A 26,023-nucleotide genomic window follows, 5' to 3' on the forward strand; every position below is an offset into this window, starting at 1 on the left:
AGGGACCCCCCAGGCCTTGCTGCACAGCACTCAGGCTCAGCCTGAGCAGACCTGGATCAAAGCAGAGCAGCCTGCTGTGAGCTCTGTGGAGGTGACTGTGAAAGGTCAAGTGGGGGTGTCTGTAGCTGATTGGCTGTGTGTGGATGAAGAGCAGTGTGAATCCATCCCTGCAGTGAAGGCTGACACAGTCCAGTGTTGTGAGTGATGTCCTCTCCCTTCTGTTCCTTCACAGTGACCACGATGATGAAGTTGCAAGCTTGGCTTCTACGTCAGGTGGATTTGGTGCCAAAGCATCTGCACAGAGGCTGCCTGTGAAGGACTGGAAAGTCAAGGCATCCCCCCGGGCTTCCCCAAAGCTCAAGAGGAAGGGCAAGAAAGATGATGGGTACGCTGGGCTGGCCAGGGCACAGGAGGCTGCTGGACCAGCTGGGCAGGGCCACAACCTCTTGCAGCGATCTGAGGCAGCAGCCAAGTGCTCCCTGCCCTCACTCACCCTGTTTGCAAAGGGCAGGAACCCCCCAGAAGGCATTGCTGGTTACTCAGGCATGGGAATAGTTCTGAATTATCTCCAGTTGAGAGTCAAAATCCAAAATACAGCTGGGCTTGAGAAAAATGTGTGGGAGGTAAACTACACATTGTGAGGGGACACTAGACCCTTTCACTGGTTTCAGTGAAGGCTTCATTGGTACTGTGAGTGTCACAATGGCCTCCATTTTTAATTGGCTTCTGAACAGCAGCACAGTGCCCTTGTTCAGCAATATCTGTCATTTTTTACCTGCTTGCTGCTTCTGTGTGTTTCTAAACATGGTTGTATCAATATCATGCAAGTGGAAATTGGTGACTGGAAAGGTCTCCCCATGGCACATTAGACCAATCTGTCTGCATCAGTGTGAGGAGAGCAGCAGAGCTTCTGCACGGGGCTCTTCTTGTGTTCCCATAGCTCCATGATTTGGATCTCTGGCTGTGCAGATCACAACAAAGAGGGGCTATGGCATTTTATTCTGGCTGTGTTCCTGCACAGTGACACCTGGAAGCTCTTGGCCTCTGAAATGGCTTTCACTTTTTCTGTCTCAGTCCTTTTGAAGTTGCTGAGTAGATGCTGTCTGGGAACTAAAAGTGTTTACTTTTCTTCACTGGTCTGTGACTTCGATGGAGACATGCAATATTAGTGGATCAGTTCAGGGTTTTTCTTTATTCTGCTGTATGAGCTGGAGTGCATCACTAGTTTCTTCACCTTGAGAGCTGGAATCACAGTAGATGATTTATGCTCATTCATTCTAAATTTTAACAAATTAATACTTGTTTTTTGTTTGGGTCTTCCCTGGCTTTGAATTTGGACAGAACTTAAAAACCAGTGGAGTGCACTTTGTAATAGTCCTCATTAACACTTGGTTCAGGTCTCTTCCCTGGAAAGGGACCAGTCTGTAAGGAATTTCAGGGTCTGTGAACAGTGCAAATGATAGTGTAATAGTGCTGTAAGGACTGGGATTTCATCACTTTCTCTTCATTCTCCATGTTACACAAGGCAAGCTGGAGTTATGAGCTGGAGTGTAAAATCTAAAGCAACCATCAAACGTGTGATCTGTTTTGGCAGAAGATTTGGATAATAAGAGGAGTTAATTGACATAATTGGGTTACTACTCTTTCTCTGTTTGTTTCCAGGGATATGAACCAGTCACCAAGATCATCTAACAACCAGGTGAGTCAGAGCTGCTCTTCATGATGCTTCATATCTTACTAGGGAAGACCTAGGAGAAAATTCATCCCAGTTCCTTGAAGTATCATGGGTCATGCCCTAGCAGGTTAAGAGGGGGCTGCACTTAGGCTTGGAATTGCTCAGTGCTCACAGGCAGCAGAGAAGGAGCTCTGTGCTCTCCAGACTGATGATTTCTTTCTCATACTTGCTTGTGCCTGCAGCAGGATAAGCTGTTCCTGTCAAAGAAAGGTCACAGGGGGATTGGCCTTGATGTGTGTGTCTCCTTGTTCCTTCCCCTTAAGGGTGGGTCCTCACACTCCTTGAACTATTTTGAGCAGTGAAGTGACAACATACTTAAATTTATACTTGTCCAGTTGTTTGGTAGACTCAAATAAATGAAAGATCTGAAAAAGTAAAGAAGCCTCCTTACTGTACTGATTGCACAACTCTTTCGTGAGTGTTTGAGGTCATTGTTTACATCCGTAGGCATCAACACTCCCAGTACCTGGCCAAAAGTGAATAAAATCTGTTTTGAAGGGTGTGTTGTATCTAAGCAGTTGATATTCTAAGCAACCATTTATTAATTCCATGCAGGAACCTTCTTTTATCAGTTTATTCCTTGGCACAACAGTTCTTGGGAGCAGGCATTAAACTGGTCCTGTTTGCAGCGTTGTGTGTTACACTTCACTTCCAGGCACAGAGGCTGCCTCAGTACTGAGCAGAAAACTCAGCTGACCTCCAGTGCTGTTAGAAATCAATGCTTGTCCCCTCCCCACGCAGGTGACACCGGAGTTCCAGGATGAGGTGATGTGCCTCCTGAGGAGCCAGCAGCGGGAGCTCTCCGAGCTGCGGCAGAACCAGATGGAGCTGCTGCAGAGGCTCACAGATCACCTCGATGCCATCCAGAGCTCCCTCATGGGCCACATGGAGAGGGTGATCGACTCCCAGCAGGAGCAGGAGCGTATCCTTGTTTGCAAGTGTTGAGTGGAAGGCTGCAGGGCAGACTAGAGGCACAAGGAAGGCTCAGAAAGGTCAAGGATCTTGGGAGCGTGGGGCCCTCGGTGCAGTACAATTGCCTGGCTGCAGCATGACTATTGCAGCTGCTCTCAGGCCCTTTCTCAGGGCAAGAAACTCAGAAGTAGAACAGAGAAGAGCTGACACCTTCTCTGTGCCATTAAATCTTAGTTACCCATTAAGCCATAAGTGCTGCAGTGCTGGTGTAGACCAGAGGTGCACTTGGTACATTATCCCTCCTCAGGCAGTGCCCAGTTGCACAAGAGTAATTATGGGCTGATCCTTTCCTTCCTTTCCTCCTTAAGGCAAGTCAGTACTTGCACCAGAAACAGCATCTGGCTGCCACACTGCATAGCTGGATATAGAATTAACTTGTTTGTCCACATTTGTTTATATGGTGGTCTGCAGGTCCCTTATGTGTTGTCTGACAGGTATTTTCTTTTGCTGCTTTCAAACCTGGTATCCAATTATTTGTATTGTGAGTTATTGGCTCCTGTGTACATTGGCTGTACTGAATTTGGTTTTGTTCCACAAACTGAGCAGCTCCAGCCTATCTCATGTCTGAAACCACTCTTAACTTCTATGACAATAGCTTTCTCTATTAATTAGTCTCAGATTTTCCTTTTTTGACCATCAATCTGATATTCACAGATAACTTACTTTTCTACTGAATTTCTGTGTCTAGAGCTGTATTGTAATACTAGAATAATTCTTCCTTTCTCCACCACTTTATGCATGGGCTGAATTTTGTCAGCAGCTGAATTGTCATTTCATTGTTTGCTTTGTCAGAGTTTGAGGTTTTAGTTTCTTTAAGATGTGTTTGTGTGTTGGCTCCTTCAGAGAGGTTGCTTGTTTCATGAGGTATAAGTAGCCTGAAGCCTGAATTTGCTTCCATCACTGTATCACATCCACTAATTCCATCCTGTAGAAACATTTTTACCAACTTGCTGTTTATGGATATTGGACTTGATGGTTTCTGGTGCCCTGGTTTTGGCTCAGATGGATTTAATTTTCTTCACAGCAGCTCATGTGTGTTATGTCTTGGATTTGTGACCAAAACAATGCTGATAACACACTGATTTTTTTACTGGTTTTTCTTTTTCTAGGCCCTATCAAGGCCTTCTCTGTTTCTCATGCTGCTCCACCAGGCAGAGGCTGGGGATGGTCAGAGTTGGGAGGAGACAGAGCCAGGGCAGCTGATCCCAGTGACCAAAGGGGTGCCCCACACTGTGTGATGCTGTGCTCAGCAGTAAAGGCTGGGGGAAAGGAGGAGGAAGAGGGGACACTTGGATTGATGGTGTTTGTCCTCCTCAGCCACTGTTGGGCATGAGGGAGCCCTGCTTTCCTGGGAATGGCTGAACACCTGCTCACTGATGGGTAGTGAATGAATTCCTTATTTTGTTGGGTTGGTGTGTGCAGTGTTTGCTTTACCTCTTAAACTGTCTTTACCTCAACCTATGAGCTTGCTGACTTTCACCCTGCCAGCTCTCTCCATCCTGCTGCAGAGGAGTGAGTGAGTGGCTGGCTGGGGCTGAGCTGCTAATGGGGCAGCCAAGTTAACCACAGTATGTAGGAAACACTACTGTCCAACTTACTTTAGCTGTTTGACTTTCCAGTCTTGCCTTCCAAAGCTCTTTTCTCACCCTGATCAATTGTTTAAGAGCACCCTGTTTCAGGAACACAGCAGTAACCTCATGAGACCACTCTTTGACCAGAGCTGCACATTTGCTCTCACTGAGCCTCTGGAGGTGAGGCTACCGTCCATCTTTGTGGACAGGAGTGTTGTGGGTAGACAGGAAACGTGTTGTTGTGCTCCTTAACCCAGCTTCTCCTTAGAGAGAAGACTGGACCGGGTGCTGATGGAGGGGCAGCAGCGCAACGGGCAGCTCCAGGAGCACCTGTCCCAGCAGCTGTCCCAGTCCCTGTCCACAGCCGTGTGCAACCGCCTGGAGAGGACCGTCCGCGAGGAGATGAAGAAGACAGTGCCCCAGTGTGAGTGTGGCTGCCTGGGGCTGGGAGCTGGATCCCTACAGGAAGCTCCAGTGGGATCAGAAGCACACTGTATGAAGCAGGAGTTAGGTCGTGTGAGCACCACACAGGCTGCTGTGGGCCCCCCTGGAATCTGAGAGGTGGTTTAGAAGCAGTGTGAGGCTCCCAGAGGGAATGCCTTTTCAGAGAGTGTGGTCTGACCTTCCATAAGAATCTCTAAAGCCTTTGGAGTCTGTTCAGTAGAGGAAGGTGAAAGAGGCTGATGAGTTTGGAAATGCTGGGACTTGGTTGGAGCAAGCTTGAAGTTGTCTTTGCCCTTTCTCAGTGCACTGGCACCATGCATGTAAGGAAATGTTCCAAAAACTGCTGGTGGGAAAGCCTGCAGCCAGGGCTGCCTAAGCAGGGCTACCTGCTATTGTGGATCAGGTCAGCTGTGACTTTGTCACACCAACTCTTAAAAACTCTCAAGGCTGGAGGTTCCACAACTTCTGGTGACTTCAGAGCTGTACACCTTCCTAGCAAAGACTTTCTTTAAATGTCTAGCCTTAGTTCCCCAAGCAAAGTTTGTGATCATTGTCCCTTGCTGTGTCATATCCAAGAATAATTTGATTCCATTTTATTTTCTGGGCTTTGAAGTGTGATTTTAGGCTTAAAGCTGCATTGTTTTTGTTCTGCCCAGGCATTTCCAAGAGCATGGATCCTACTGTCAGCCAGCTCAGTAATACTATTGCTACCAAGCTCACTGCTGTTGAGGGGACACTGAAAGAGAATATTACCAAGCTAGTGAAATCAAAGGTAAGGAGTACCAGAGTAGCTTTTCCAGGGCACACTGAGTTGTCACCTGCCTGGGTAGCAACTTCTTATGCCTTTACCTAGAGACAGAGGTGAGGGGAAATGCCAGTTTAGCTGCCAGTAGTCAAAGCTTTTTCATGGTCTCATTAGGAGGACAAGCTCTTTGCATGCTCCCCTGCCCATGTTGCCTCATTAACATTTTTTTACAAAGTTGTTCGTTTTCTACTAGAGTAGAAATTCTCACTACAGCAGTGACTTTTAGGGCCAACTCAGTCAAGTGGCAAACATTTGACTGGCTGCATTCTGTTCTCCATATCCACATTATTTGGGGGACACATGCTGCTTACTTAGCTTGGCAGGGAATTACAGTTTTTTGGGGAGGAAGGAGAAGGGGAAAGGAGCTGTGCCTGACTGTGCCACCTTCCCTTGCTCTACAGCAGAAGAACAGAGAAGTGGTGCTGGTTTTGGGCAGCTCCTGAGCAAGCAGAGGTTCTGCCTGCTGGAGTCAGTGCAGCCTGGCCAGTGGGAAGAGCCAAGGGAACACTTGGACCCTGGGCTGTCCTTACCTGGTGTGGGTGTGTTGCAGGGACCTGCTGTTTGCTCACACCCTTAGTCCTGGAGCAGACCGTAGTTAATTTTCTGGAATCTTCTCTGTGTGCTTGCAAGAACCTTACAGACAGTGTTGTGAGGGCCACAGCTGACACTCTGCAGGGACCCATCCAGTCAGCCTACAGGGAGGCCTTCCAGAGCGTCGTGCTGCCAGCCTTTGAGAAGAGCTGCCAGTCCATGTTCCAGCAAATCAATGACACCTTCAAGCAGGGCACACAGGAATGTGAGTAGGTTTTCTTCTTCAGTTGTTCTCTGCACTGTTTGCATTAGTGGCTGGCAACATGTTGGCCTTATGTTTTTGCCTTTCAGAGTTTCACTGGTGAGTGTTTAAGGTCTTAGCCCATCCCTGTGTTCCGTTTCATGTTTGGGAAGCAGAAGTGGGGAGGTTTTTGTGGGTGGTGCTATAAGAGTATGGATTCACTTCTGGTCTTTGTAGCCCACATAGCAAAACACTCAGCTGTGTTCTGGGAATCTGTGACTTCATCTATTGAGTAGGAAAAGCCCAGGTGCAGGATTATCCCATCCTGGTGTCAGGAACATGATGAATGGGAAGGGTAGCAGTCCTGCAGCTAAGCCCTCCTCTCAGAGGAGTAATGGATTGAAGAAGGTTTAAAGGAGGGTACCAGCATGACCAGAGGTTAAATAGTGGCTGAACAGTGTGGACATAGGCTGAAATAGAGCATACCCTTAAGGAAGGAAGACTATGCACTGATGCACTGTGGAAGATCATTCCTGTTCTCAGGCTTGGGATGCAGATCCTTGGCCTTTGGGGAGGCTGGACAGGTATTACTTTGCAGAGCTGGTTTCTGAGAGGGCCTGAATGTGGCCAGTGCTGGCACAGTGACTTCTGTTGGCCTTAGATCTGCAGGGTGTCTCCAGCTGCTGTTAATTTTGTACTCTTCCTCTTCCACACAAGTCTCCAACAAATATGAGAGCTTACATTCTTCTCCCTTTTGATCAGGCCAGTTCCTAAGATATTTTAAAATATAGGTTTTAAATCTCTGGGGACATTATTTCTTTCTTGTCAGAAAAGTTTCTTCATGAGCATTGAACTAATGCAGATCACAATTCACACTATGTATGAAATAAAACACCCTCACTTCTTCCTTTATGTCCCCTGAACAAGGACTGCCTGTAGAAGTTTGTTGTAGAAGAACTGGTGGGTTTGTGGCTGTGTTTTGTGATGGGAAGACTGGAAGATGGGTTTCTAATTTCATATAATACAGCCCAAAACAAGGCCTGTGCTTCTCCTCTGTCCTGTGCTCACACACGGGCTCAGCAATCGCTTCTGCTGCAGAACATGCAGCGCCTGGCAGCTGGATTTCTGCCCTGATCATCCCCACAGCTGCAGATGGCACAACCATCTCCCTCTCTGCTTGTTGCAGACATCCAGCAGCTGGAGGCTCACCTGAAGAACAAGAAGGTGCGGGAGCAGGAGGTGCGGGAGCCGCTGCTGGCGCAGCTGCGGCAGCTGCTCAGCACCTTCCAGAGCAGCACGGAGCAGCTGGCCTCCAGCATCGCGGCCAGCGTGCACGCCGAGCTGCAGCACCAGCTGCACGTCATCGTGGGCAAGTAAGTGGCAGCTGGGCTTGTGGAAGGAGATGTCACTGAGGGGTACGTGCCAGCCAGGAGGGCTGGAGGGCTGCTTGTTGGCCCTGCGCCGTGGCAAGGCGAGTGGGCTGGTGGCTGTTGCCCGCAGAAGGTTTCCCAGCTGTGTTGGGAAGCTCAGGGCCTGCTTTTCTCCAGGGCCCATGTGCACAGTGGAGAACAGAAGGTTCTAAGGCACCCCTAAGCACACTCAAAATCTGAGTACTTCCTCAAGATAATTTCTGGGGAGTCTTTTCTTCACTCAGTGTCCTCAGGCATACAGTTTCTACAGGTTACTCTCTCTCCCCACAGCTGCTCTGCAAGTTTGTGCTTTGCCCTCCTGCTCTCAGGATGGGATCCCAGCAGTGCCTCCAGCACATTCACACCGTGAGGCAGTGGCAGATTGCCAGGCATTGGGATTGGCTGGTGGTCACCTGCAGGGCAAAACAACCCTGTCTGTTTTAAGCCATTAGAACATATGTCAGAACACACTGGGGTCCTCAGTGCAGGCCAGAGTTGCCAGAAAGGCCACCAGACTAAATCCTGGTCTTGTTGCATGGGCTGTGCTTGTTCTCAAGGAAGCCCTGCTTTTCTTCCTGTGGTAGAGCAGGTTTGATGCTTTGTGAGAGGGGAGAACCCAGCCCTTGAGGGAAAGGTGTCACACAGAGCAGCAGAGTCTGCACTGTGAAATCCTCTTCTGTGGAGAAGTCACAGGCACAGTATAAGTGTGTTCTCATTCTAAAGGTGTCATGTGCACACGAGGAGCTGCATCTGACAGATCTGTAGGAAACTGGCCCCATTTGGGGATAGCCCCATAGCTTAGTCACCTTGCTTGTAAGCCAGAGACATTAAAGATTTAAAATGCTGTTTGATGGGAGACTTAGTTCCCTGAAATGTCACTTTCCTGCACAGAATCCTAGCATCTTCCAAGTGCTCTCTGGGATGTTGTGTTGGCCACAGAGTTGCCTGTGCCTCAGATCTATTTGTATGAACCCTTAGGGAGCCCCACTACAAAAAGCAAACCAGCCTGTGTTTTCTCACTGGTATAAGCTTTGTGCAGTGTTATCCCTGGGCTCTTCATTCTCAGAGGTGCCCATGGGTTCTGTTTTGTTTTTTTCAGCATGCAGGAGTCTATTTTGGCCCAGGTGCAGAGAGTCATTAAAGGAGAAGTGAGCCTGGCTATGAAGGAGCAGCAGGCAGCTGTCACCTCGAGCATCGTCCAGGCAATGCGCTCGGCGGCCGGGACACCCATCCCCTCTACTCACATGGATTTCCAGTCCCAGCAGACTCACATCCTTCAGCTGCTCCAGCAGGGACACCTCAACCAAGCTTTCCAGCAGGTACCTCATTTTCCTGGTAGTCATCCACTGCTTGTTGGGGACTGAGAAGGAAAAAAGGGCTCCCTGGGTTGGGCTAATCTCACAAGAGCTTAGACAGGAGTTGACTGGAAAGACCTGTGGCAGTGGGGTGCTTGAGGGGTGCAGTTGTTGTCATGCAGGTGGAGCTGTGCAGGTTCCATGATTTGGTAGCAGTTAAGTTCCTTCATCCCTGCCCATGTCCTGTCAGGACAGTGTCAGTGCTCCAGTGAACGAGGGTGCTCTGCCGTTGGTGCTGGCACGTGGCACACCTCTGAAGAGCTCCATAAGCCTCTCCAGGCAGATCTACCAGCTGGGCCTGACCTTGCCTTTGACTTTGAACATGCAGGCAGATCCCTTTGAGCTGCTGCAGACAAACTCTTCTGGGAATGAATGATAGCACTGCTGGCCCTGCTCCATGCTGCTGACAGTAACCTGCTCCCCTCTGTGTGGTTGTGCTCTGCTGAGCTTGGAACACACACAGGTGTCCTCAGAGCATAGGGCAAGAACCTGGAGATGGCCCTGCTGGCCTGTACAGAGATTTTTGCTCCCAGAGGAGTTTGTTGAGCCACTGAGCATCCCAGAGCTGTCACTCTGTTCCATGTCCCTCACCTGCCTGTTGGTTCCTGTGCATTTCTAGCTGTGTCTTCCTTGCAGGCTCTAACAGCAGCTGATCTCAACCTGGTTCTCTACGTCTGTGAGACTGTGGATACTCAGCAAGTATTTGGACAGCATCCATGCCCACTGTCCCAGCCTGTGCTGCTCTCCCTCATTCAGCAGCTCTCCTCAGATCTGGGCACTCGTACAGAACTGAAGTTGAAGTGAGTATGACCAGAGAACTGGGTCCTGTTCTTAGCCCTGGCTTTAAGTTCAGTGCCTGGAAGTGGAAAGTAGAACTTTGACAAAAGTTGGGAGTTTCTGTAGTCTGTTACTGGCATGTTTAAAGCCAGTGGTAACTCAGAAAAATATGTCAGCATTGCCACAGAAAGCTTTGCTGCCCTGAGGTATTAGTGGAAGGAGTACCCAGCAGTAGGTGCTGGTACCTCTGGAATTGTAGCCTGAAAATGTTTGCAGCCTGTGCAGCAATCCCCATTCCCCAAGGAACAATTTCCTTGTGGAGGCAAAAGAAGGGATGGTGCCATGTTCCCTGGACAGTACAATGGATCCAGGGCAAGTTTGCTCTGTCCTCAGCTCTTAACCCATCACTGGACTTTGTGTCAGCAGTTCCTTGTCGTGACTGTCAGAAAGGCTCAGTGGGAGGCTGCAGCAGGAGCTACTGGTACAATTTCTGGTAGATGTTCCAAGCAAAGCTTGTGTGACAGAATAGTGACTGTACTGATACTTGCCATGAACATTTTTAGTGTCTGAGTCAAAACCCTGCTCTCTGCCCTTAAAAGCTAAATTGTTAAGGTGCCTACAGGTTTTGACTATGGCTTGTATGGAAAAATTACTTAAATTGAGTTTTTAACTCAATAAGGATAAAGCAAGCTAGAAAAACTGAAAAGAGCTTCAAGTTACAGGCTGCTGCTGTAAAGTTTAAACTAGATTGTTTTTGGAAACCTGTAGTGACCACATTGCTTTACTCAGGCTATGGTTTAAAAGCTGATGGCTCATCTGAACTTCAGTGTCCTCTTGGTAAAAGTCTTGATCTTATCCCACCCCTTCCTGGATGGATTTTATTGTAACCCTACACAAACTGAGCCTCACTGCTGAGGGGTTGTACTGTCTAATGAGTGACTAATTCTGCTTAAAGGTGTTTGAGGAAATATCTACTGGGAGTCACCTCCAGCCCTGTGGGAAGTTCTCACTGGCTGTTGCCTCTGCCTCGGTTCCAGCAGCCAGGTTGTGGGGCAGGTGGGCAGGCTGGGAGCTGTAGGCTGACCTCACACGTTTAGGAAGGCATAGGTGGACTCTGCTGTGAGTCAGGAACATTTATTTCGTGACAGCTGAACATACTGCAGAGTTTGGGTGGAGCAGGGAACCAAACTGCATCTTCAGCACTAACACGAACTGAATTGGATTGAGATTGAATTCTGGGTTTGGTGCTAACCTTGCTCTCTCTCCCTCAGCTACTTGGAGGATGCAGTGATGCACCTTGACCAAAGCGACCCCATCACCCGAGACCACATGGGGTCAGTCATGAACCAGGTGCGGCAAAAGCTCTTCCAGTTCCTCCAGGCGGAGCCCCACAACCCTCTGAGCAAGCCTGCGCGTCGCCTCATGATCATGCTGCAGGGCCTGGTCACCCCTGGCATGACCTAGGAGCACCTGCTGCCTGGTGGGCTGCTCACCAAGCCCACCCAGCACATCCTGGTCACCAACGGCGCCTGGCTGGTGTCAAGAGCTCTTGCCAGGAAATCTATCAACGCGTGTGTGATGTCTCTAAGGCAAACACCATCTGTGTATAGTTCCAAATAGTCACTGAACATTCACTTGGCTTATTTTTCCTAAATAGCCTCTTTTTTGAGAGTTAAATCTCTTCTTCACCTGCCCATCCGTCCCCAAGGCTGGCTGGCAGTCCATGTCTCATGCAGCAGAAGCCGATGGATTCCTTAGCCCTTTAAAAGTTTGGATTTGCTGCTGTCAGCAAGGGAGCAGCGAGGTGTGCTCCTGGCTGACCAGAAACCTGACCCACCCCTGAGGGAAGGGCTCGCTCTCCTCCTCCTGGCAGGCTGCGGGCACAGGGAGGAGGCCAGCTGAGCGAGAGGGGTTAGGTAGAATTCATTCATTAGTTAGTTACTCTGAGGTTCGTTAATTCCTGATCCACGGGGGAGTGCCCGGCCCACCTGGCCCGGTGAGGCAGGTTTGGGCAGGGTGATACCCCTGGAGGGCCCCGGGGAGGGCTCTGGGTCAGGGTGCTGAGGCAGCAGCAAACTGCAAGAGCCCGGGGGGCCACCGGTTCTGTTGTGCATTGGAGCATGTCCATGTTTCAGACATTAGTTTTGATTTTACACCGAGGTTTTTCTTTTTATCTAAATTTTGAAGTTTTGGGGGGTTTTGTTGTTCTTTTTTTTTTTCTTTTTTGTTTTTTTTTTTTTTTGGAAATAACATTAAGAACAATTCAATAAAAAACTTTTTGAGAAAAAAACCATGGAGACCTTCTTCTGTTGTGTGATGGAGGTAAGACTGAGGGGTCTTTTTAGGATATCAAACAATCTCTAGGGCGGAGCCTGAGGTGATCAGGAAAATCTGATGAGACCCACTATCACCTCTCTCTTTCCACATTTTTTCCTGAGTCTCTGCTCAAGTTTTCCTGTGTGAGTCCAGCAGGGCATAGTGGTCTCTGCTTGCTGAGAGAGGCAGGAGGTGATGGTGGGCTGCTGGCTGTGGGAAGGGGACATTAATTCCCCTTTTCACAGCAAAAATGTCTCTGGGTGCTCCTCCTTCCTGAGAAGAGAAGGCTCTGGGAAGACCTTACAGCACCTTCCCAATACATGAAGGAGTTCCAATAGAAGTGGAGAAGGGCTTTGGACAAGGGCATAGAGTGACAGGGCAAGGGTGAATGGCTTCACACTGACAGAGGGCAGGATTAGATTGGATATTGGGAAAAAATTTTTTCCCTGTGAGGGCAGTGGGTCGCAGGCTGCCCAGAGAAGCTGTGGATGCCCCATCCCTGGAAGTGTTCACAAGAGCAGCTTGCACAGGGCTGGAAGGTGTCCCTGCCGGCTTGGAACGAGGTGCTTCGTACGGTCCCGTACCCAACCATTCTGTGGTTCCGTGAGCTGCACGGGCCGGGCTCCAGCCCCGGGGGCTCCTCCGCCCCTCGGCGGGCGGGCAGGGCGAGCCGGGGCCGGTCCGGGGCGGTGCCGGGGCCGGTCCGGGGCGGTGCCGGGGCCGGTCCGGGGCGGTGCCGGGGCCGGTCCGGGGCGGTGCCGGGGCCGGTCCGGGGCGGTGCCGGGGCCGGTCCGGGGCGGTGCCGGGGCCGGTCCGGGGCGGTGCCGGGGCCGGTCCGGGGCGGTGCCGGGGCCGGTCCGGGGCGGTGCCGGGGCCGGGGGCGGTGCCGGGCCGGGGCTGCTGGCGCGGAGCACACCGCGGCGGCGGCGCGGGGTCCGCACCATGGGCGGCGGCTGCTGGCGGCTGCTGGGCGTCGTGTGCCCGCTGCTCCTGCACCTCGGTGAGTGCCGCGGGACCCAGAGCCCGGGCTCTCCCCGCCGGGGCTGGGGGCTGGCGGGTGGGAGCGGGACCCCCGGCCGCGTCCCGCACCCTCTGTACTGCGGGGTGCCCGGTTGTCCCTCGGCTCAGCGATCCATCCACTCTTGTCCCGTGTCCTGAGAGCCGGGTAAGGAGGAACGCGGCTTCCCGGCGCCGCCCGGGGTGTCTCTGCTCCGGCGGGGACAGTTCCCGAGCCCGGCTCTGCAGCCCTGTGCCCACCCCACGCCCCCGCTGGCTTTCCCTGCTGCCCTCGTTCGCCGGGGCCGGAGGGCATCCTGATCGCTGGGGGACTGTTCTCGGCAGGTCCTGCCCTCACTGGCACCAGCGTGTCCCCTCCACTCTCCCGCTCCTCCGAGCGCCGAGGGAGCATGCGGAGCACGGCGTACCCAGTGACATCTCTGCTCTGAAGAGAGATGGGGAGCCTGGGATTAACCTGGTCCGGCTGCACGGACGATGAAGAACAGGGGCCACCAAACCCCGGGTGGATTTTAGGTTCAGAGGGTGGGTGACTCCGACCCTTCCCCAGGAGCAGGATGGCTCTGCAGCGCCCTGGGAAACTTCCTCCGTGCTTTTCCCTTGGGCTTTCTCCTGACGGAGCCGGGGACAGGTTTTTCCCCACGGTTTTGCCCGCCTGCTTTCTCCTTCTTTGCTCGCCCTGCCCAGCTCCTCGAGAGAGCTGAGTGAAGGGGAGGGCTTGTGCCGGACCTTAGAGGAGCCCAGGAGGTGAAACCCCAGCCCGCAGCAGGGACCACGCGGCTGAAGGGAGGCATCATCGGACCCTGCCGGCTGCTGGGTCCTCGGGCTGGTGGGAGGCAGGCTTGTTGCCTGGCTGGGAGAAAAGAGGAGCAATGGATCCCGCTTTCTCTATTGATACCTGCAATGTTTGTGAGCCACGTGTCTGCCATCAGTCCGAGGCTTTCCTCGGTTCTGTGCTCAGGGGGTTCTCATTGCAAACACCAAAAATGCCCTGTGATCGTGTCAGGCTCGCCCTGGTGTTAGTCTCAACCACAGCCACTTTGCTCCAGGGGTGCAGGCATGGGATGCCAGCAGCAAGGCACGCAGCTTCCTGGAGACATCCTGGCTGCCTCAGCAGTCACCAGGAAACTTTCAGCTGTTTCTGGGGTCACCTTTCCACAGGGTTCCCCTGCAGGGCTCTCCTCAATTAGAAACCTCCTTGATGTACACCCTTGTCCCTTCCAAAACTCTTGTAATTCCTGTGAACTGGTACAGGGACCCCACATCTTCTGGCCTGCAGGACCTCTGGGGCAGAGCTGAGGACCATGCAGGTTTTCTCTGTGACCCAGTCACACCAGCTCCTTTTGGGCTTCCCACTGGTCGTGGATGCACTGGCAGTTCTCATGAGCACACCCTGTCCCCATTGTCCTGTGTCTGGTACCAGGGTTTGGCTGCTGCCAGTGGTGAATCATTTGTGGAGCAGAGCAGGGAATTGGGGCTTCTCAGAATGGGGCAGCCAGTCTTGCACTTGTGCCTTTTCCTTTTGTACATGTTCTTCCCCTTTCTCTCCCCTGCTTCCCCCTCCTGTTTTCCCTTTCCCTTTTCTCTTTATCCTTTCCCCTTTCCTGTTCACCTTTCCCCCTTCCCCTTCCTGCTTTTTCTCTTCCCCTCCTTTTCCACTTTCCTTTTTCCTTTCCCCTTCCCCTCCCTCCTTCCCCTTTCTCTTTCCCACTTTCCCCTTCTCTTTCCCCCTTCCCCTTTGTTTTCCCCTTCCCCCTCTTTCCCACTGCAGTCAGAGCAGGGACTCCAGCTTGCTGAGCCTTTGCTTTGTTTGGTTTTTTTTTTCTGTTGTAGTCCCAAATTAATCTTTGCTGTCAGGGGATAAAGGCCGGGACAGATGGCTCTGGGGAGAGCCGGGGAGGCCGGGGTGACGCGGCGGCAGGAGCCCTGTGGCGAATGGCAGCATCGCTGCGGGGCGGTCACATCGCTCCCTGGCCGGCAGCGAAGGGTCACTACGAGTGCCCAGGGAGGGGATGCCGGCTCCGGGGGGATGTGGAAGCCTCTGGGCACATTTCAGAGCCCGGTGTCACCCCCAGCCGGTGACAGCCTCACTCCACGCTGCCCCGGGCTCAGCTCGGTCTCTCCTCTCTGTGCCCCGCAGCCGCGAGCCAGGAGCCCGTCAGCATGGCGGGACAGTGCGACACCATCTACAAGGGCTTCGCCGACTGCCTCCTCAGCCTGGGGGAGAGCATGGCCCAGAGCGTCCGGCAGCAGCAGCAGCAGCAGGAGGGCGGCGACGAGGCGCAGGAGCTGGAGGCCATCTGCAAGTGAGTGTCCCTGGGGAGCGCTGGGACGGCGGGGTCACCCGCCACCAGCATCGCCCCCGACCCCCGCCCTCGTCCCCAGGTCCTGGGATGACTTCCACACCTGCGCCAGCGAGGTGCTGTCGCGATGCCCCGTGGAAGCGGCCACCGTGTGGGAGTCGCTGCGCCAGGAGTCCCGCAAGATCCAGTTCCAGGGGAACCTGCAGGAGCTGTGCAGCGCCCGGGGCCGCCTGGCCAGCGCCCAGAGCTCGCCGGCCTCTGAGACCAACCGGGCCACGCTGCGGGGCTCGGCCAGCGCCCCGCACCCGCACCCGCTGGCCCTGCTGGCCCTGCTGGCCCCGCTGGCCCTGCCGCTGCTGCTGCCCCGGCTCTAGCCCTGCTCGCCCGCGCCGTGCCCAGGTGATGCCAGCTCGGTTCCCCGGCTCTGGCCACTCCCCGCCATGCCCACCTCCCTCCCGGGCATCCCTCGCAGGGCACGGTCCTCTCCTGCAGCACTTCAGATGGATTTATATTTATATTAAAAGACACTTTTACATTTCTCCTGTCTCTCTGCCGTGGGATGCCCCTTGAGCCCCTCCCAAGGCCCGTGTTTGCTCTGGGGGCTGGAGAGGAGATGCTCCCTGCACCAGTCCCCAGGAAGGGTCAGTGGGAGGGTCTGTGATTCCATTCCTCAGGTGTATTGCTCATGGCCATGCCAGGTAGTCCATGGGACCACGGACAGCCCCAGGAGGGGGCGATTCCCACTGCCCTGGTGCTCCCTGACTGCTGCTTTTCAGGGCTGAGCATAGCAGATATTCCCTTTAGAGGTGGGTCAAATGTTTTATTCGTTTTAAAGGACACCTTAGAAAAACACAGGGTGCAGATTTCTTTGTCTTTGTGGCAGCCAATAATTTGTCCTCTGATGGGCAACTCCAGTGACATTTTCTCTTTTCCACCCCTTTTATTTTGGTCTGGCTGTATTCATGGTCATAAAGAAAAGTATGGTTTGCAGGGAAGAGAGCTTTCTTTTTTTAAAAAAAAGCTAGGGAACTGGAAATCTCATCCAGGTTCACAGAGAACTTGTTGAAGTTAAACCAAGATGATTTGTGGACATTTAACTTGGCTAAACTTGTATCTATCAGTGGAAGATGCTCTAATTGCCATCCCTGTCGCCGCTATGCTGAAAAGTTAGGATATTTTTACCAGCTACTAAAGCCCAGAGTGCAAACCAGCTCCCCTAGGCCTGGGCTGGTGAGGTGTCCTCCTCACTGTCCCGGACACAGCCTTCACTCCCCACCCATCCCCTAAAGGGCCACTGGAATTGCAAATGGGCCACCCCAGCTGGGCACAGATCACGGCTCCTTGCTGGTGTGGCTCCAGCAGCAGTGGTGGGTAAATCTGCCTGTGCAAATCTGGGGGGTAAATCTGGCTGTTGCCTATCCCAAGTAGAAACTACCCCACTTGGGAAAGGCAACAAAATCCTCTGGCCAACACCACAATGATGATTGTTCCAGGCTCAGCAGAGAGCAGGAGCCGTGAGCTCCTATGTGCTGTGGGTAGCAAGTTGCTGCTGTTTCTGTGATTTCTGTGATTCCCAAAAACATTCCAGCAGCTGGGCACATGGTTTTGACCTGGGGAAGCTTTTGTCACGCTGTCCTGTGGCTGAAAGCCTTCAGCATTACTGAGCAAGGAGCTCAATAATCACTGTCCTCATTAAGCCAGGGAAAAATATTGGTTGTTTCATCATAAAACCTCTTCCTGAGTGATCTGGTAACTTAAACAGGTGATTGGTCACCTCTGGGATGTCACCCTGGCTGTCCCAGTCCTGCCAGGCTCTGGGTCTGGGAAACACAAACAGGATTGCTGGTTCATCCCATGGGGCTGAGTGGTTGCTGCTGATCCCTCAGCTCTGTGGGGGGCTCTGTGTTTATTTCCCATTATTTATCTCACTAACCAGCCTGGAGCTGGCTGGGGGGACACAAAACATCTGGGCTCCCGGCAGCCCTTGCTGGGGGAAGATGCTGATCCCGGGGCCGGTGCCCCATGGGACACGGGGCAAGACACCACCCCAGCTCTCCTCACGCAGCAGCTGCCGCTCCCCGTGTTTAACGCCAGCGCCGGGGGGATAATCCGCCGGTTCTTTCCTTCCCAGTTCCTGACAATCCTGTGTTTAAGGGTGAATTAGTGCCGGATCCCGGCAGGGTGGCTAAGAGGATAAAGGCCAGCCGGGCGCCGGCCACGCACCGCGCAGCGCCCGCCGGCACCTCCGAGGGGGTGGGAGCGGTGGGATCGCAGCGGGACGCTGGGAGGTGGCCGGGGACACGGAGCGTCACCAGCGTGGTGCTGCGACACGCTGCCACCACGATGGTCACACTTGCAGACAGCAAACTGTGCTGCTTCAGTCCAGCCGGAATGAAAGCCTGGGAAGATCCACCCACAGCCACCAAACACTTCAGGTGTGTCACCCTGTGTGCAGAAAGACACACCGCAGAAGGTCCCATGTCCTGGAAAATGCCACCGTACATGTCACAGACCCTTGGCTATGTCACCACGTGTCCTGAGCACTAACACTTGTCACCACATGAGGTTCACACCTTTGGCTGTGCTTCCATGTGTGAGTTGCAGCTGAAAGGCCTCACGGTGTCACCACACAGCCTGCAGGCATTGCTGGCTCTGGGAAGGCAGGGCTGGAAAAGGGTGGAGCTGTGGGTCACCACTGCTTGGTGACCTGTGACCCCCGTCCTCCTCCGGGGAGGTGCCCGCAGGGCCGAGGGCAGCAGTGTGGCAGCAAGGTGGGCATGCTGACTCCAGGGAAGCTCTCTGGTGCTCCAAAATGGGGACACTAAGCCAGTGTCTGTCTTTCCATTGAGTTTAAGGGTTTGGGACAGTCCTGCAGCCGTGTCCTGCTGTGGGAAGGGGCAACATCCTTGTTCCTGTCCCCAGAAGAAGCAGCTGGCTCCCTGCACACCGACAGCATCTTAAATGAACTGTCCAGGCTGAAAGGAGGGGATGGTGGGGAGCGAGGCTGGGGACCCCGGCACCGGGAGCTTTGGAGCACCCGCCGTGCTGTGAAAACCCCTCGCTCTGGTTACGAAACTCCGGTGACCTACTTTACACTCCCTGCTTTTGTTCTTAATTCCCAGATATGGCCGCTCTCCAGATTTTGCCCATCAAGGCAAATTAATTGGAGTAGATCCTAATTTGCTCTCTGCTATTCTTTGGGCAGAAGATTAAATGCTCTGCAGACATTATCTCCCTCTCTCTTTTCTAAGAGACAAACCTGAATTAATAAAAAAAGGAAAAAAAAGGGATAAAGGCCAGCTGAGTCCAGCAGAGTTGATGTTTGAATTCACTTCTTGCAATCACAGAAGGGGCCGGGGAGGCCCTCGTGTCCCCAGGCAGCTGGAACCAGATGGTGACACTATTCTTGGTGGCTGTGTGAGACAGCACACGTGGCACAGTGACATGAGGGCTGACCTCCCACCATGCCACCCAACACCTCTGCCAGACAATGGCTGAGTCCTCCATTCCTTCACCCAGGGAAATTCCTCCTGGTGAAGGTCCCAGGTGGGGAATGACTCCTCATCTGTGGGGACACACTTGGGTTTCTCTTACTGGACAGAAAGGTGTGGAGGCCACCAGCAGAGGGGAGATGGCTCCTTGCCCTTCCATGGCCCCAGTGCCACTGTCCCAGCCTGGCATCCCCAACCAGGCACCAGTTTCACCACCTCCAGCTCCGCTGGCAGCCCGGGGGGAGCAGGAGATTGGAAAACAAGCATAGCCTGGAGGACACTGTGTCACAGGGCTGGCCACTGTCCGAGTTTGCATGGGGATTTCTGCTAAGCCAAATGTCCAACTTTCCATAAGGAACCACCAAAGGACAACCTCAATCCCCGTGGATTGGAGGCAGTGGGAACAGCTGAGCCGGAGTCACCTCTGCCGTGGGGGCTGTGTTCAGCACCCCATCTGCGCTCAGCTTTGGGGCTGTTTTACTCTCCAGAGAGGCATATGGAAAGTTGGATTTCTTTTTTAAGCAGCTTTAATTGAACATCCTCCCGTTACGACCTCTGTTCAGCCTTGCTGGGACAACCTTGAGCTCTGGCCTGGTATGGCCGCTGAGGGTTGGGCTGGCAGGGATGCAGCTCAGAGGAAATCCAGGTTTCCTGCTTCACCCTATCCATCTGATGGCAGATGAGGGTCCCATTCTCCTGTCTTCCTATGGCCTGGCACAGCAGAAAGCTCTGGGATCCCCAAATTGCCCCATGCTTGGGATAGGCAGCAATGTCCCAGGCAGCTTTGTGGTGCTGGGGGAGGGGGATGCTGGAGGTGCTTCCAGCCATTCCCACCATTCCACAGGGAATTACTGCACCCCACTGAGACCCTGGAGTCAGCTGGCAGCACCACAGGCAGGTGTGAGATGCAAAGGAAACTCTGAAGTTCCTGCTCCAAGCAGGGTTAATGGTGGTGCTGGAGGCAGCTTGGAGCATCTCTGCACCTTTGGGGAGAGAGGATCCTCCACCTGTGGGTAGCCAGCATTGTCCTGCTGGTCCCAACCTGCCTTGAGCAGCTTCCACAGGAGAAGCCCTGAAGAAGCCACTAACAGGAGACACAAAACTCTAAGGGAACCCATCCATGCAGAGGGGTAGAGGCTTTCAGGAGGGAGCAGCCATGCTGCAGGACCAGGGGAGCAGTGGCTGCCCCATCCCTGGAAGTGTTCAAAGACAGAGCTCTGAGCAACCTGGTCTGGTGGAAGCTGTCCCTGCCCATGGTAGGGAGTTTGGAACTGGATGACTTTTAAAGGTCCTTCCAACACAAACCATCCCAGGATTCTGTGACTCTTCACAGGCATTCCTGCCTCAAAGGCTGGATCCTTCCCATGGGGCTGGAGGCAGGCTGTGGGTCTTGGGCATCAGAGCTGGCAGGGGATTGCTGAAGGGGTCAGCATGGAAGAGCAGGGGGAGGCTCCTCTCCAGGGAGAGCAGCATATTGGAAGGGAGAAGACAAAAAAAGGAATGACAAGGAGACAACAGCCCATTTGGCAGGAAAATCTGCTGTTAGACCCTGCCCAAGCACAGCACTGCTTTGTGAGTGTGTGATAAACCTGTTACTGGCCCCCTCTTGGAGGAGGGAGAAAAAACCCAATGGTTTTTGGCTGGAGCAGTGCTGGTGGGAGCCCAGGCACCCAGAGCCTGGCGGGATGAGTGGCTCAGAGCCTCTCAGTGCTCAGAGCTTCACAGCTGGTGGCCCCAGCAGCAAGGGGCTTATCCCAGTCAGAAATCTTCCTGCTGTAGCTGCAGAAAAGACTCTAGATGGAATAACAGGCATCAGGAATCAACAGGCAATGACTCCAAAGTCAAGGCGGGTGCCTGACCTGGCAGGCAGTGGATGAGCAGACAGTTCCCCGCCTCATCCCTGGGTGTTTTGCCAGGAGGATGTTGGCTTTGTGCAGATGTCTGGTGTGAAGCTCTCTTGGCTCCAGTGGGTCTCAGAGCACCACCACAGCATAAATATTACAAGAGCTGCTCTGATTGAGGTTCTCAGAAGTCCCCAGTTCTGGCCCAAGGGTTCGATGCCTGTTGGCTCTCTGATATTTCTCAGCGGTGATGGACCTGGAAGAGCCTCACTCAGCGCTCCCGTGAGGCTGGTCAGGAAACAAAACTGTGAGGAAGTGGCTGATGGAAGATGCATCCCCTGAGGGAAACACATCCTTGCTGAGCACTTATCCCTGTGTGAGCTCCCTGGGCAAGGTGAGGCAGCCCACTGCTCTACACCCATCAGCCAGGATGACGGAGGAACACGCTGGTGGAACCAAGCTGGGATGACCTTGAGAAACAGCCTAAAATAACAGGATCAACTTAACCAGGGACACGTGCGAGGTGTCACATGCCAGACACAGGTCAAGCCACCTCTCAGGGACACCGGGGGGGATGTGTGGCTGAGGAAACATCTCCATAAAGAAAGCGGGGGGATTAGAGGGCTGAAAACCTCCCAGCAGCCCCATTACTGTGTGGGACAAGAACTGGGGAGTTTCCCTTGCAGAGAACTGCACAACTCACCAGATCTGCCGATCCCAGCCCAGGCAGCCCCCTCTCAACCCTCACACATTCCGTGCCTCGCTGGGAATTACACGGAGAAGCAGCTGATGACAATAATGTGCATCAGCAGGTACAACTTTCACTACATTATGACTTACTAATCATTCCAAAAGAGCCGAAGATCCCAGGAGCATTAAAATAAACCCGGCTATTTTTAAAAGCATGGTAGGAGTGTGAAAAAAGCCCCGCTCCACCTGAACCGCCTCGGGAATGACGTGACAGCCAGGCTGGAAAACAAGCCCGGCAGCGTTGCGTTTGCATGTCCCCGGGGGAAAGGAGTGCCGTCAGCATCCCTGCAAGGTGTCATCCCTCGTCCCCCTGCTCTCAGGTCATCCAGGGCCGGGATGTGGAGCGTTCTGCTTGAGGATGAGGAAAGGATATGAGGAAGAAAGTCCACGGGCAGTTACCAAGCAAACTTTGAGGGTTTTGTGGCACTTTGTTGGCTGGGGCAAAGAAAGGAGAAAGGAATGCGCCTCGTTATTCTGCTGCGCACAAGAGCTGTCCCACAGGGACCGGGTTTTCCCTGCCAAGGGAAAGGACCGGTCCTTCCGGGCCATTCTCTTGCAAAGGGAATGTTTTTGCAGGGTCCCGCAGCGCAGCGGGGAGCCCTCGGAGCTGCTCCATGGGCTGCGGGCTCCAAGGCGCTGCTGGGGAGCTGTCGGAGCTGGGTTTGGCTCCAAAGAGGAGGCAGGAGCACGGGGAGCGGGAACGCTGACCCTGCCAGGGGCTGGAGAGGGTCACAGTGCTGCAAAATGCGGATTGTGTCAATATTACCGTAAGGCAGGATGTTCTTTGGTGTAAGACCTTTGTACGCTTTCAAACCTAATCGGCCAAAAAAGGAGAGCTAATGGGTGGAACGGGCAGCAGCCAGCACCCCTCACTCAAGAATATTCTGGAACTAACAAGATTTGGGGATGTAATACACTAAGATGTTGATGTTTGCCTATGTAAACATTGCCAAGCTGACAAAATACTCCGTGTATCTTAGAGCTGAGCTATCTTCATTGTAACACTAAAATTCATGCTATGCATCAAAAAGACCTTCGTTGAGGTGAAGGTCCTTCTCCTGAGCATGAGCAGAAGTTATCTGGAGTTACGTGATTTCTATGGAAATTCCTAACCAATCTTAACAGAGTGGCTGTGCTCAGGAAGTCACTAACCCTGATCTTCTCTGTGTAAATCATGGCACAGAAAGCCTGGTGGGGTGTGCTGGACCTGTGGAGTAGCACCCAGGCTGGGGCAGCTCTGAAATAAACCATCGGTGTCCCTCTGGAGTGTGCCATTATCGGCTCGGTGCACACCGAGGAACGAGCCCGACTCTGTGGGGAGCAGCAGGGCCAGAGCGGTGAGGGGACCCTGGGGTCCATGGGGGTGAGGAGCTCCAGGGGCCCGTGGGGCTGAGGGGGCCGGGATGGGGCTGAGGGGTCCCAGAGCCCTGAGGGATCCCAGGCGGGACCCAGGGGCTGCTGTGAGGCCCGGAGCCCCTCACGCCCCCAGAGTCCCTCACGCCCCGGAGCCCCTCATTCTCCAGGAGCCCTTCACGCCCCTGGAGCCCCTCACGCTCCCGGAGCCCCTCGCTCTTCAGGAGCCCCTCACTCCCCCTGGAGCCCCTCACTCTCCCGGAGCCCCTCACGCTCCCTTAGCCCCTCACGCCCCTGGAGCCCCTCGCTCTCCCGGAGCCCCTCACTCTCCCGGAGCCCCTCACGCCCCCGGAGCCCCTCACGCCCCTGGAGCCCCTCGCTCTCCCGGAGCCCCTCACGCCCCTGGAGCCCCTCGCTCTCCCGGAGCCCCTCACTCTCCCGGAGCCCCTCACGCCCCCGGAGCCCCTCACGCCCCTGGAGCCCCTCGCTCTCCCGGAGCCCCTCACTCTCCCGGAGCCCCTCACGCTCCCTTAGCCCCTCACGCCCCTGGAGCCCCTCGCTCTCCCGGAGCCCCTCATCCTCCCGGAGCCCCTCACTCCCCGGAGCCCCTCGCTCTCCCGGAGCCCCTCACGCCCCGGAGCCGCGGGCGGGCTCGGGCGGTTCCGGGCGGCTCCGGCAGGGGGCGCTAAAGCGCCCCCGCCCTCCCCGCGCCTCGGCCCCGCCCCCGCCCCCTCCGCCAATCGCCGCGCGCGGTGTCCCCGCCCCTCGGGCGTCCCCGGCGCGCGGTGATGACGTCGGGGGCGGAGCCGCGCCGCGGCCGCAGTGGGCCGAGGTGAGTCCGGGATCGGCGCCCCGGGACCGCCCGGTCCGGCCCGGCACCGGCTCCCCTCCCTCTCCTTCGCTCCCTCCCTCCCTCCGGGGCGGCGGTGGTGCGGCCCGGGAAGCGTGGGCGCGGCGGGCCCCGCTGTCTCAGCCCCGCCGCCTCAGCCCCGCCGCTGCCCGGGGCGCTGGGCCGCGGGGGCGGGCGGGCCGGGGAGGGAGCCCTGCCCGCTCCCGGTGTGTCCCTCAGCGGGACGGGCCCCGTGCTTCCCAGGCTGGAGCCGAACCTGCTGCGGGGCGAGCTCCCGGCCCTGGGTGCCCTTTGCAGGACAGCGACAAGCGGCCTGGCTGCGATGAGCTCTGGGAACAAACGGCTTCGGGAGTCCCGGCTGGTGCCGCCCATCCTGGCCAGCCCCTGCCTCCGGCACAGTTCTCCCGGCCCCGGGTTTCCCCTCCGCAATCCGCCAGAAGCCCGCAGTGCCGGGTCCTGCACGCTCCGCAGTGAGACGGCAGGCAGGGAGCTCCCAGGGGAGAGCCTCAGATCCCGCGTTCCTCCACTTCCAGCTGGGGCTCAGGTGCTTTGCCACCTGCCACGTATGTGGTTTCCCACTCGGAGAGCTTGTAATTAATCTTAATTCCTTTCCCCACGTTCCTGGTGATGACTGCACAGGAACATGTCCTGCACTAATGTGGAGTTCAGCATTTTGTGGCTGACTCTGGTTCTGTAGCCTTCATGGAGCCCTCAAGTGTACAAGGAGGAGCCACTGACCTGCTGGAGTTGCTGCCAGATCTCAGTTAATGCCACGAGTGGATTTATAGATGATATTTTCAAGTGATTAATTCTTCTGTTTGGTTACTCTCTAATAATCTTGTTTATGGATGCTCTCATTCCACTTCTCTGTTAACTTAAAATGCTTTAAGGTTCAGTAATGCTGGGAAAGCTGTCCATGGGAGGCATTATTCAGGACTAACCAGAGCTCTGATTTTTTTATCATGGTGCTTTACTCTGAATGAAGCCCCACCTCCAGGGCAGTGCTTGGTGAAAGTCAGCTAAGCTTTCTGTGAGGTTGGTTTTCGTTTGTTCTGCCTGCACCCCACCACAGGCATGTCTGTGCATGGCTGGCTTTGACCTCAGGGTGCTGCCAGGAGGCACCTTCTCCCTTGGGAAGTTACTCTGATGATGTTTGATTGTAAAACTGAATCTTAACTAGAGCCTGGTTTTCTTTCCAGGTTGGATGAAGAGTCTCAAGGTGTCCCTTTGAAACATTTCTTATTTCTCCACTTGCTTCTCCCCATGGAAGACAGGCAGGGGCTCCTTTTCTGCTGTTCATGCTGAGCAGTTGCTCAGAGAGGTGGTGCTGGAGTGGAGATACACCTGGTGATGGTAAGACCTCAAATCACATTTTCAAGGCTAATGGTTTTCTGTGGCCTCCTGTGAAGGCTCAGGCACATGTTGATGGGCTCTGAGTCAAAAAGGGCAAATGTGGAACTGCCCAGTGCCTGCCAGAGCCTCAGGTGGCTTCCCCATCTCCTGACCAGTCATGTTGTTTTAACCAGCACATAAAGACTTGCCCAAGTGCAGCTGCTTTGGTTTTGTTGGGGTGCAGTGTGATGAGCAAGAGCTGGGAGGAATTCCACTTCTTACAGGCAGCTCTGTGTGCAAAGCCAGAAGTGCCACTTGGTGCCTCAAGATGTAAAATAAAGCAAAACTGAGATTGTTGAAAGATGTGAAAGCCCACCTTGATTTCTCAGGGTTTGGAGGATGAGGAACTTGCTGACTGAAAGCTGCTCTGGGCAAGTGAGCATCTCCCTTTTAGCAGGGGCTGCACCTAAAACCAGTGTGCCTCTGGCTCCATATTCCCTGCCTCTCCTCCTGTTCCATTGATCCCCAGCAGCAAAGTTTAAGAGGTTCAAGACACTGTACAAATTCAGTATAAAGAAAATCTTGGGGAGATGGCTTCAGTGTGCAAGTTGCTGAGGTGCTCTGTGGACCTTCTGGTGAGCAAACTCAGAACTGTTGGGTTTGGACTGGCTGCTGACTGAGAAAGTTGAGCAGATCTAACAAAAATAAAGAAAATGCTTGACTTTTTTATTTATTTGATTTTTGTTAAGCAGTTGTGTCTGGACAAAAAGACCTCCAGAAGTCTTGTGCAGCTTCAGCTGCTCTGTGCTCAGCAGGGAGCAGAAAACAATCAATCCCCAATAAAGAGAGATACTGTGTGATTTCCATGGACACATCTGATCTGACCATGCTTGTGGTGTTTGTGGGCACTGCCTTCACTCTCTCATGATGAAA

At 54.0% G+C, this 26,023-nt stretch overlaps 3 protein-coding genes across 8 annotated transcripts in view; all 3 read left to right on the forward strand.

Annotated features, from left to right (window-relative positions):
• Positions 1 to 12,071, forward strand: part of EDC4 (enhancer of mRNA decapping 4) — a 32,951-nt gene extending 20,880 nt beyond the window's left edge. The window contains exons 20-29 of the mRNA XM_064386436.1: positions 233 to 385; positions 1,663 to 1,699; positions 2,477 to 2,657; positions 4,547 to 4,702; positions 5,379 to 5,494; positions 6,158 to 6,323; positions 7,486 to 7,672; positions 8,808 to 9,027; positions 9,700 to 9,863; positions 11,112 to 12,071. Coding sequence (XP_064242506.1) covers positions 233 to 385; positions 1,663 to 1,699; positions 2,477 to 2,657; positions 4,547 to 4,702; positions 5,379 to 5,494; positions 6,158 to 6,323; positions 7,486 to 7,672; positions 8,808 to 9,027; positions 9,700 to 9,863; positions 11,112 to 11,304 — 1,573 coding nt within the window. The 3' untranslated portion in view covers positions 11,305 to 12,071. The remainder of the gene's footprint in view (positions 1 to 232; positions 386 to 1,662; positions 1,700 to 2,476; positions 2,658 to 4,546; positions 4,703 to 5,378; positions 5,495 to 6,157; positions 6,324 to 7,485; positions 7,673 to 8,807; positions 9,028 to 9,699; positions 9,864 to 11,111) is intronic.
• A 927-nt stretch (positions 12,072 to 12,998) lies between these two features.
• NRN1L (neuritin 1 like) lies at positions 12,999 to 16,011 on the forward strand. Of its 2 annotated transcripts, XM_064386891.1 has the most exons (4): positions 13,029 to 13,156; positions 13,498 to 13,695; positions 15,311 to 15,476; positions 15,556 to 16,011. In XM_064386891.1, exons 2-4 carry the CDS (start codon positions 13,608 to 13,610, stop codon positions 15,845 to 15,847), a joined length of 546 nt encoding a protein of 181 aa, XP_064242961.1. In that variant the 5' UTR covers positions 13,029 to 13,156; positions 13,498 to 13,607; the 3' UTR covers positions 15,848 to 16,011. The 2 variants fall into 2 exon arrangements, with proteins under 2 accessions (XP_064242962.1, XP_064242961.1); XM_064386892.1 differs by lacking the exon at positions 13,498 to 13,695 and having other exon boundaries at positions 12,999 to 13,156.
• A 7,661-nt stretch (positions 16,012 to 23,672) lies between these two features.
• PSKH1 (protein serine kinase H1) overlaps positions 23,673 to 26,023 on the forward strand; it is a 29,579-nt gene continuing 27,228 nt past the window's right edge. For 2 of the 5 annotated variants that reach the window (XM_064387087.1, XM_064387092.1), the window contains exons 1-2: positions 23,673 to 23,740; positions 24,958 to 25,111. The gene's annotated coding sequence lies outside the window, so the exon portion shown is untranslated. Of the gene's footprint in view, positions 23,741 to 23,810; positions 24,303 to 24,326; positions 24,560 to 24,581; positions 24,794 to 24,957; positions 25,112 to 26,023 lie in introns of those variants that run through there. The other 3 variants (XM_064387088.1, XM_064387090.1, XM_064387091.1) reach the window with 3 other exon arrangements.

This window comes from Passer domesticus, chromosome 12 (genome assembly GCF_036417665.1).
Source record: "Passer domesticus isolate bPasDom1 chromosome 12, bPasDom1.hap1, whole genome shotgun sequence".
Classification (NCBI taxonomy): domain Eukaryota; kingdom Metazoa; phylum Chordata; class Aves; order Passeriformes; family Passeridae; genus Passer; species Passer domesticus.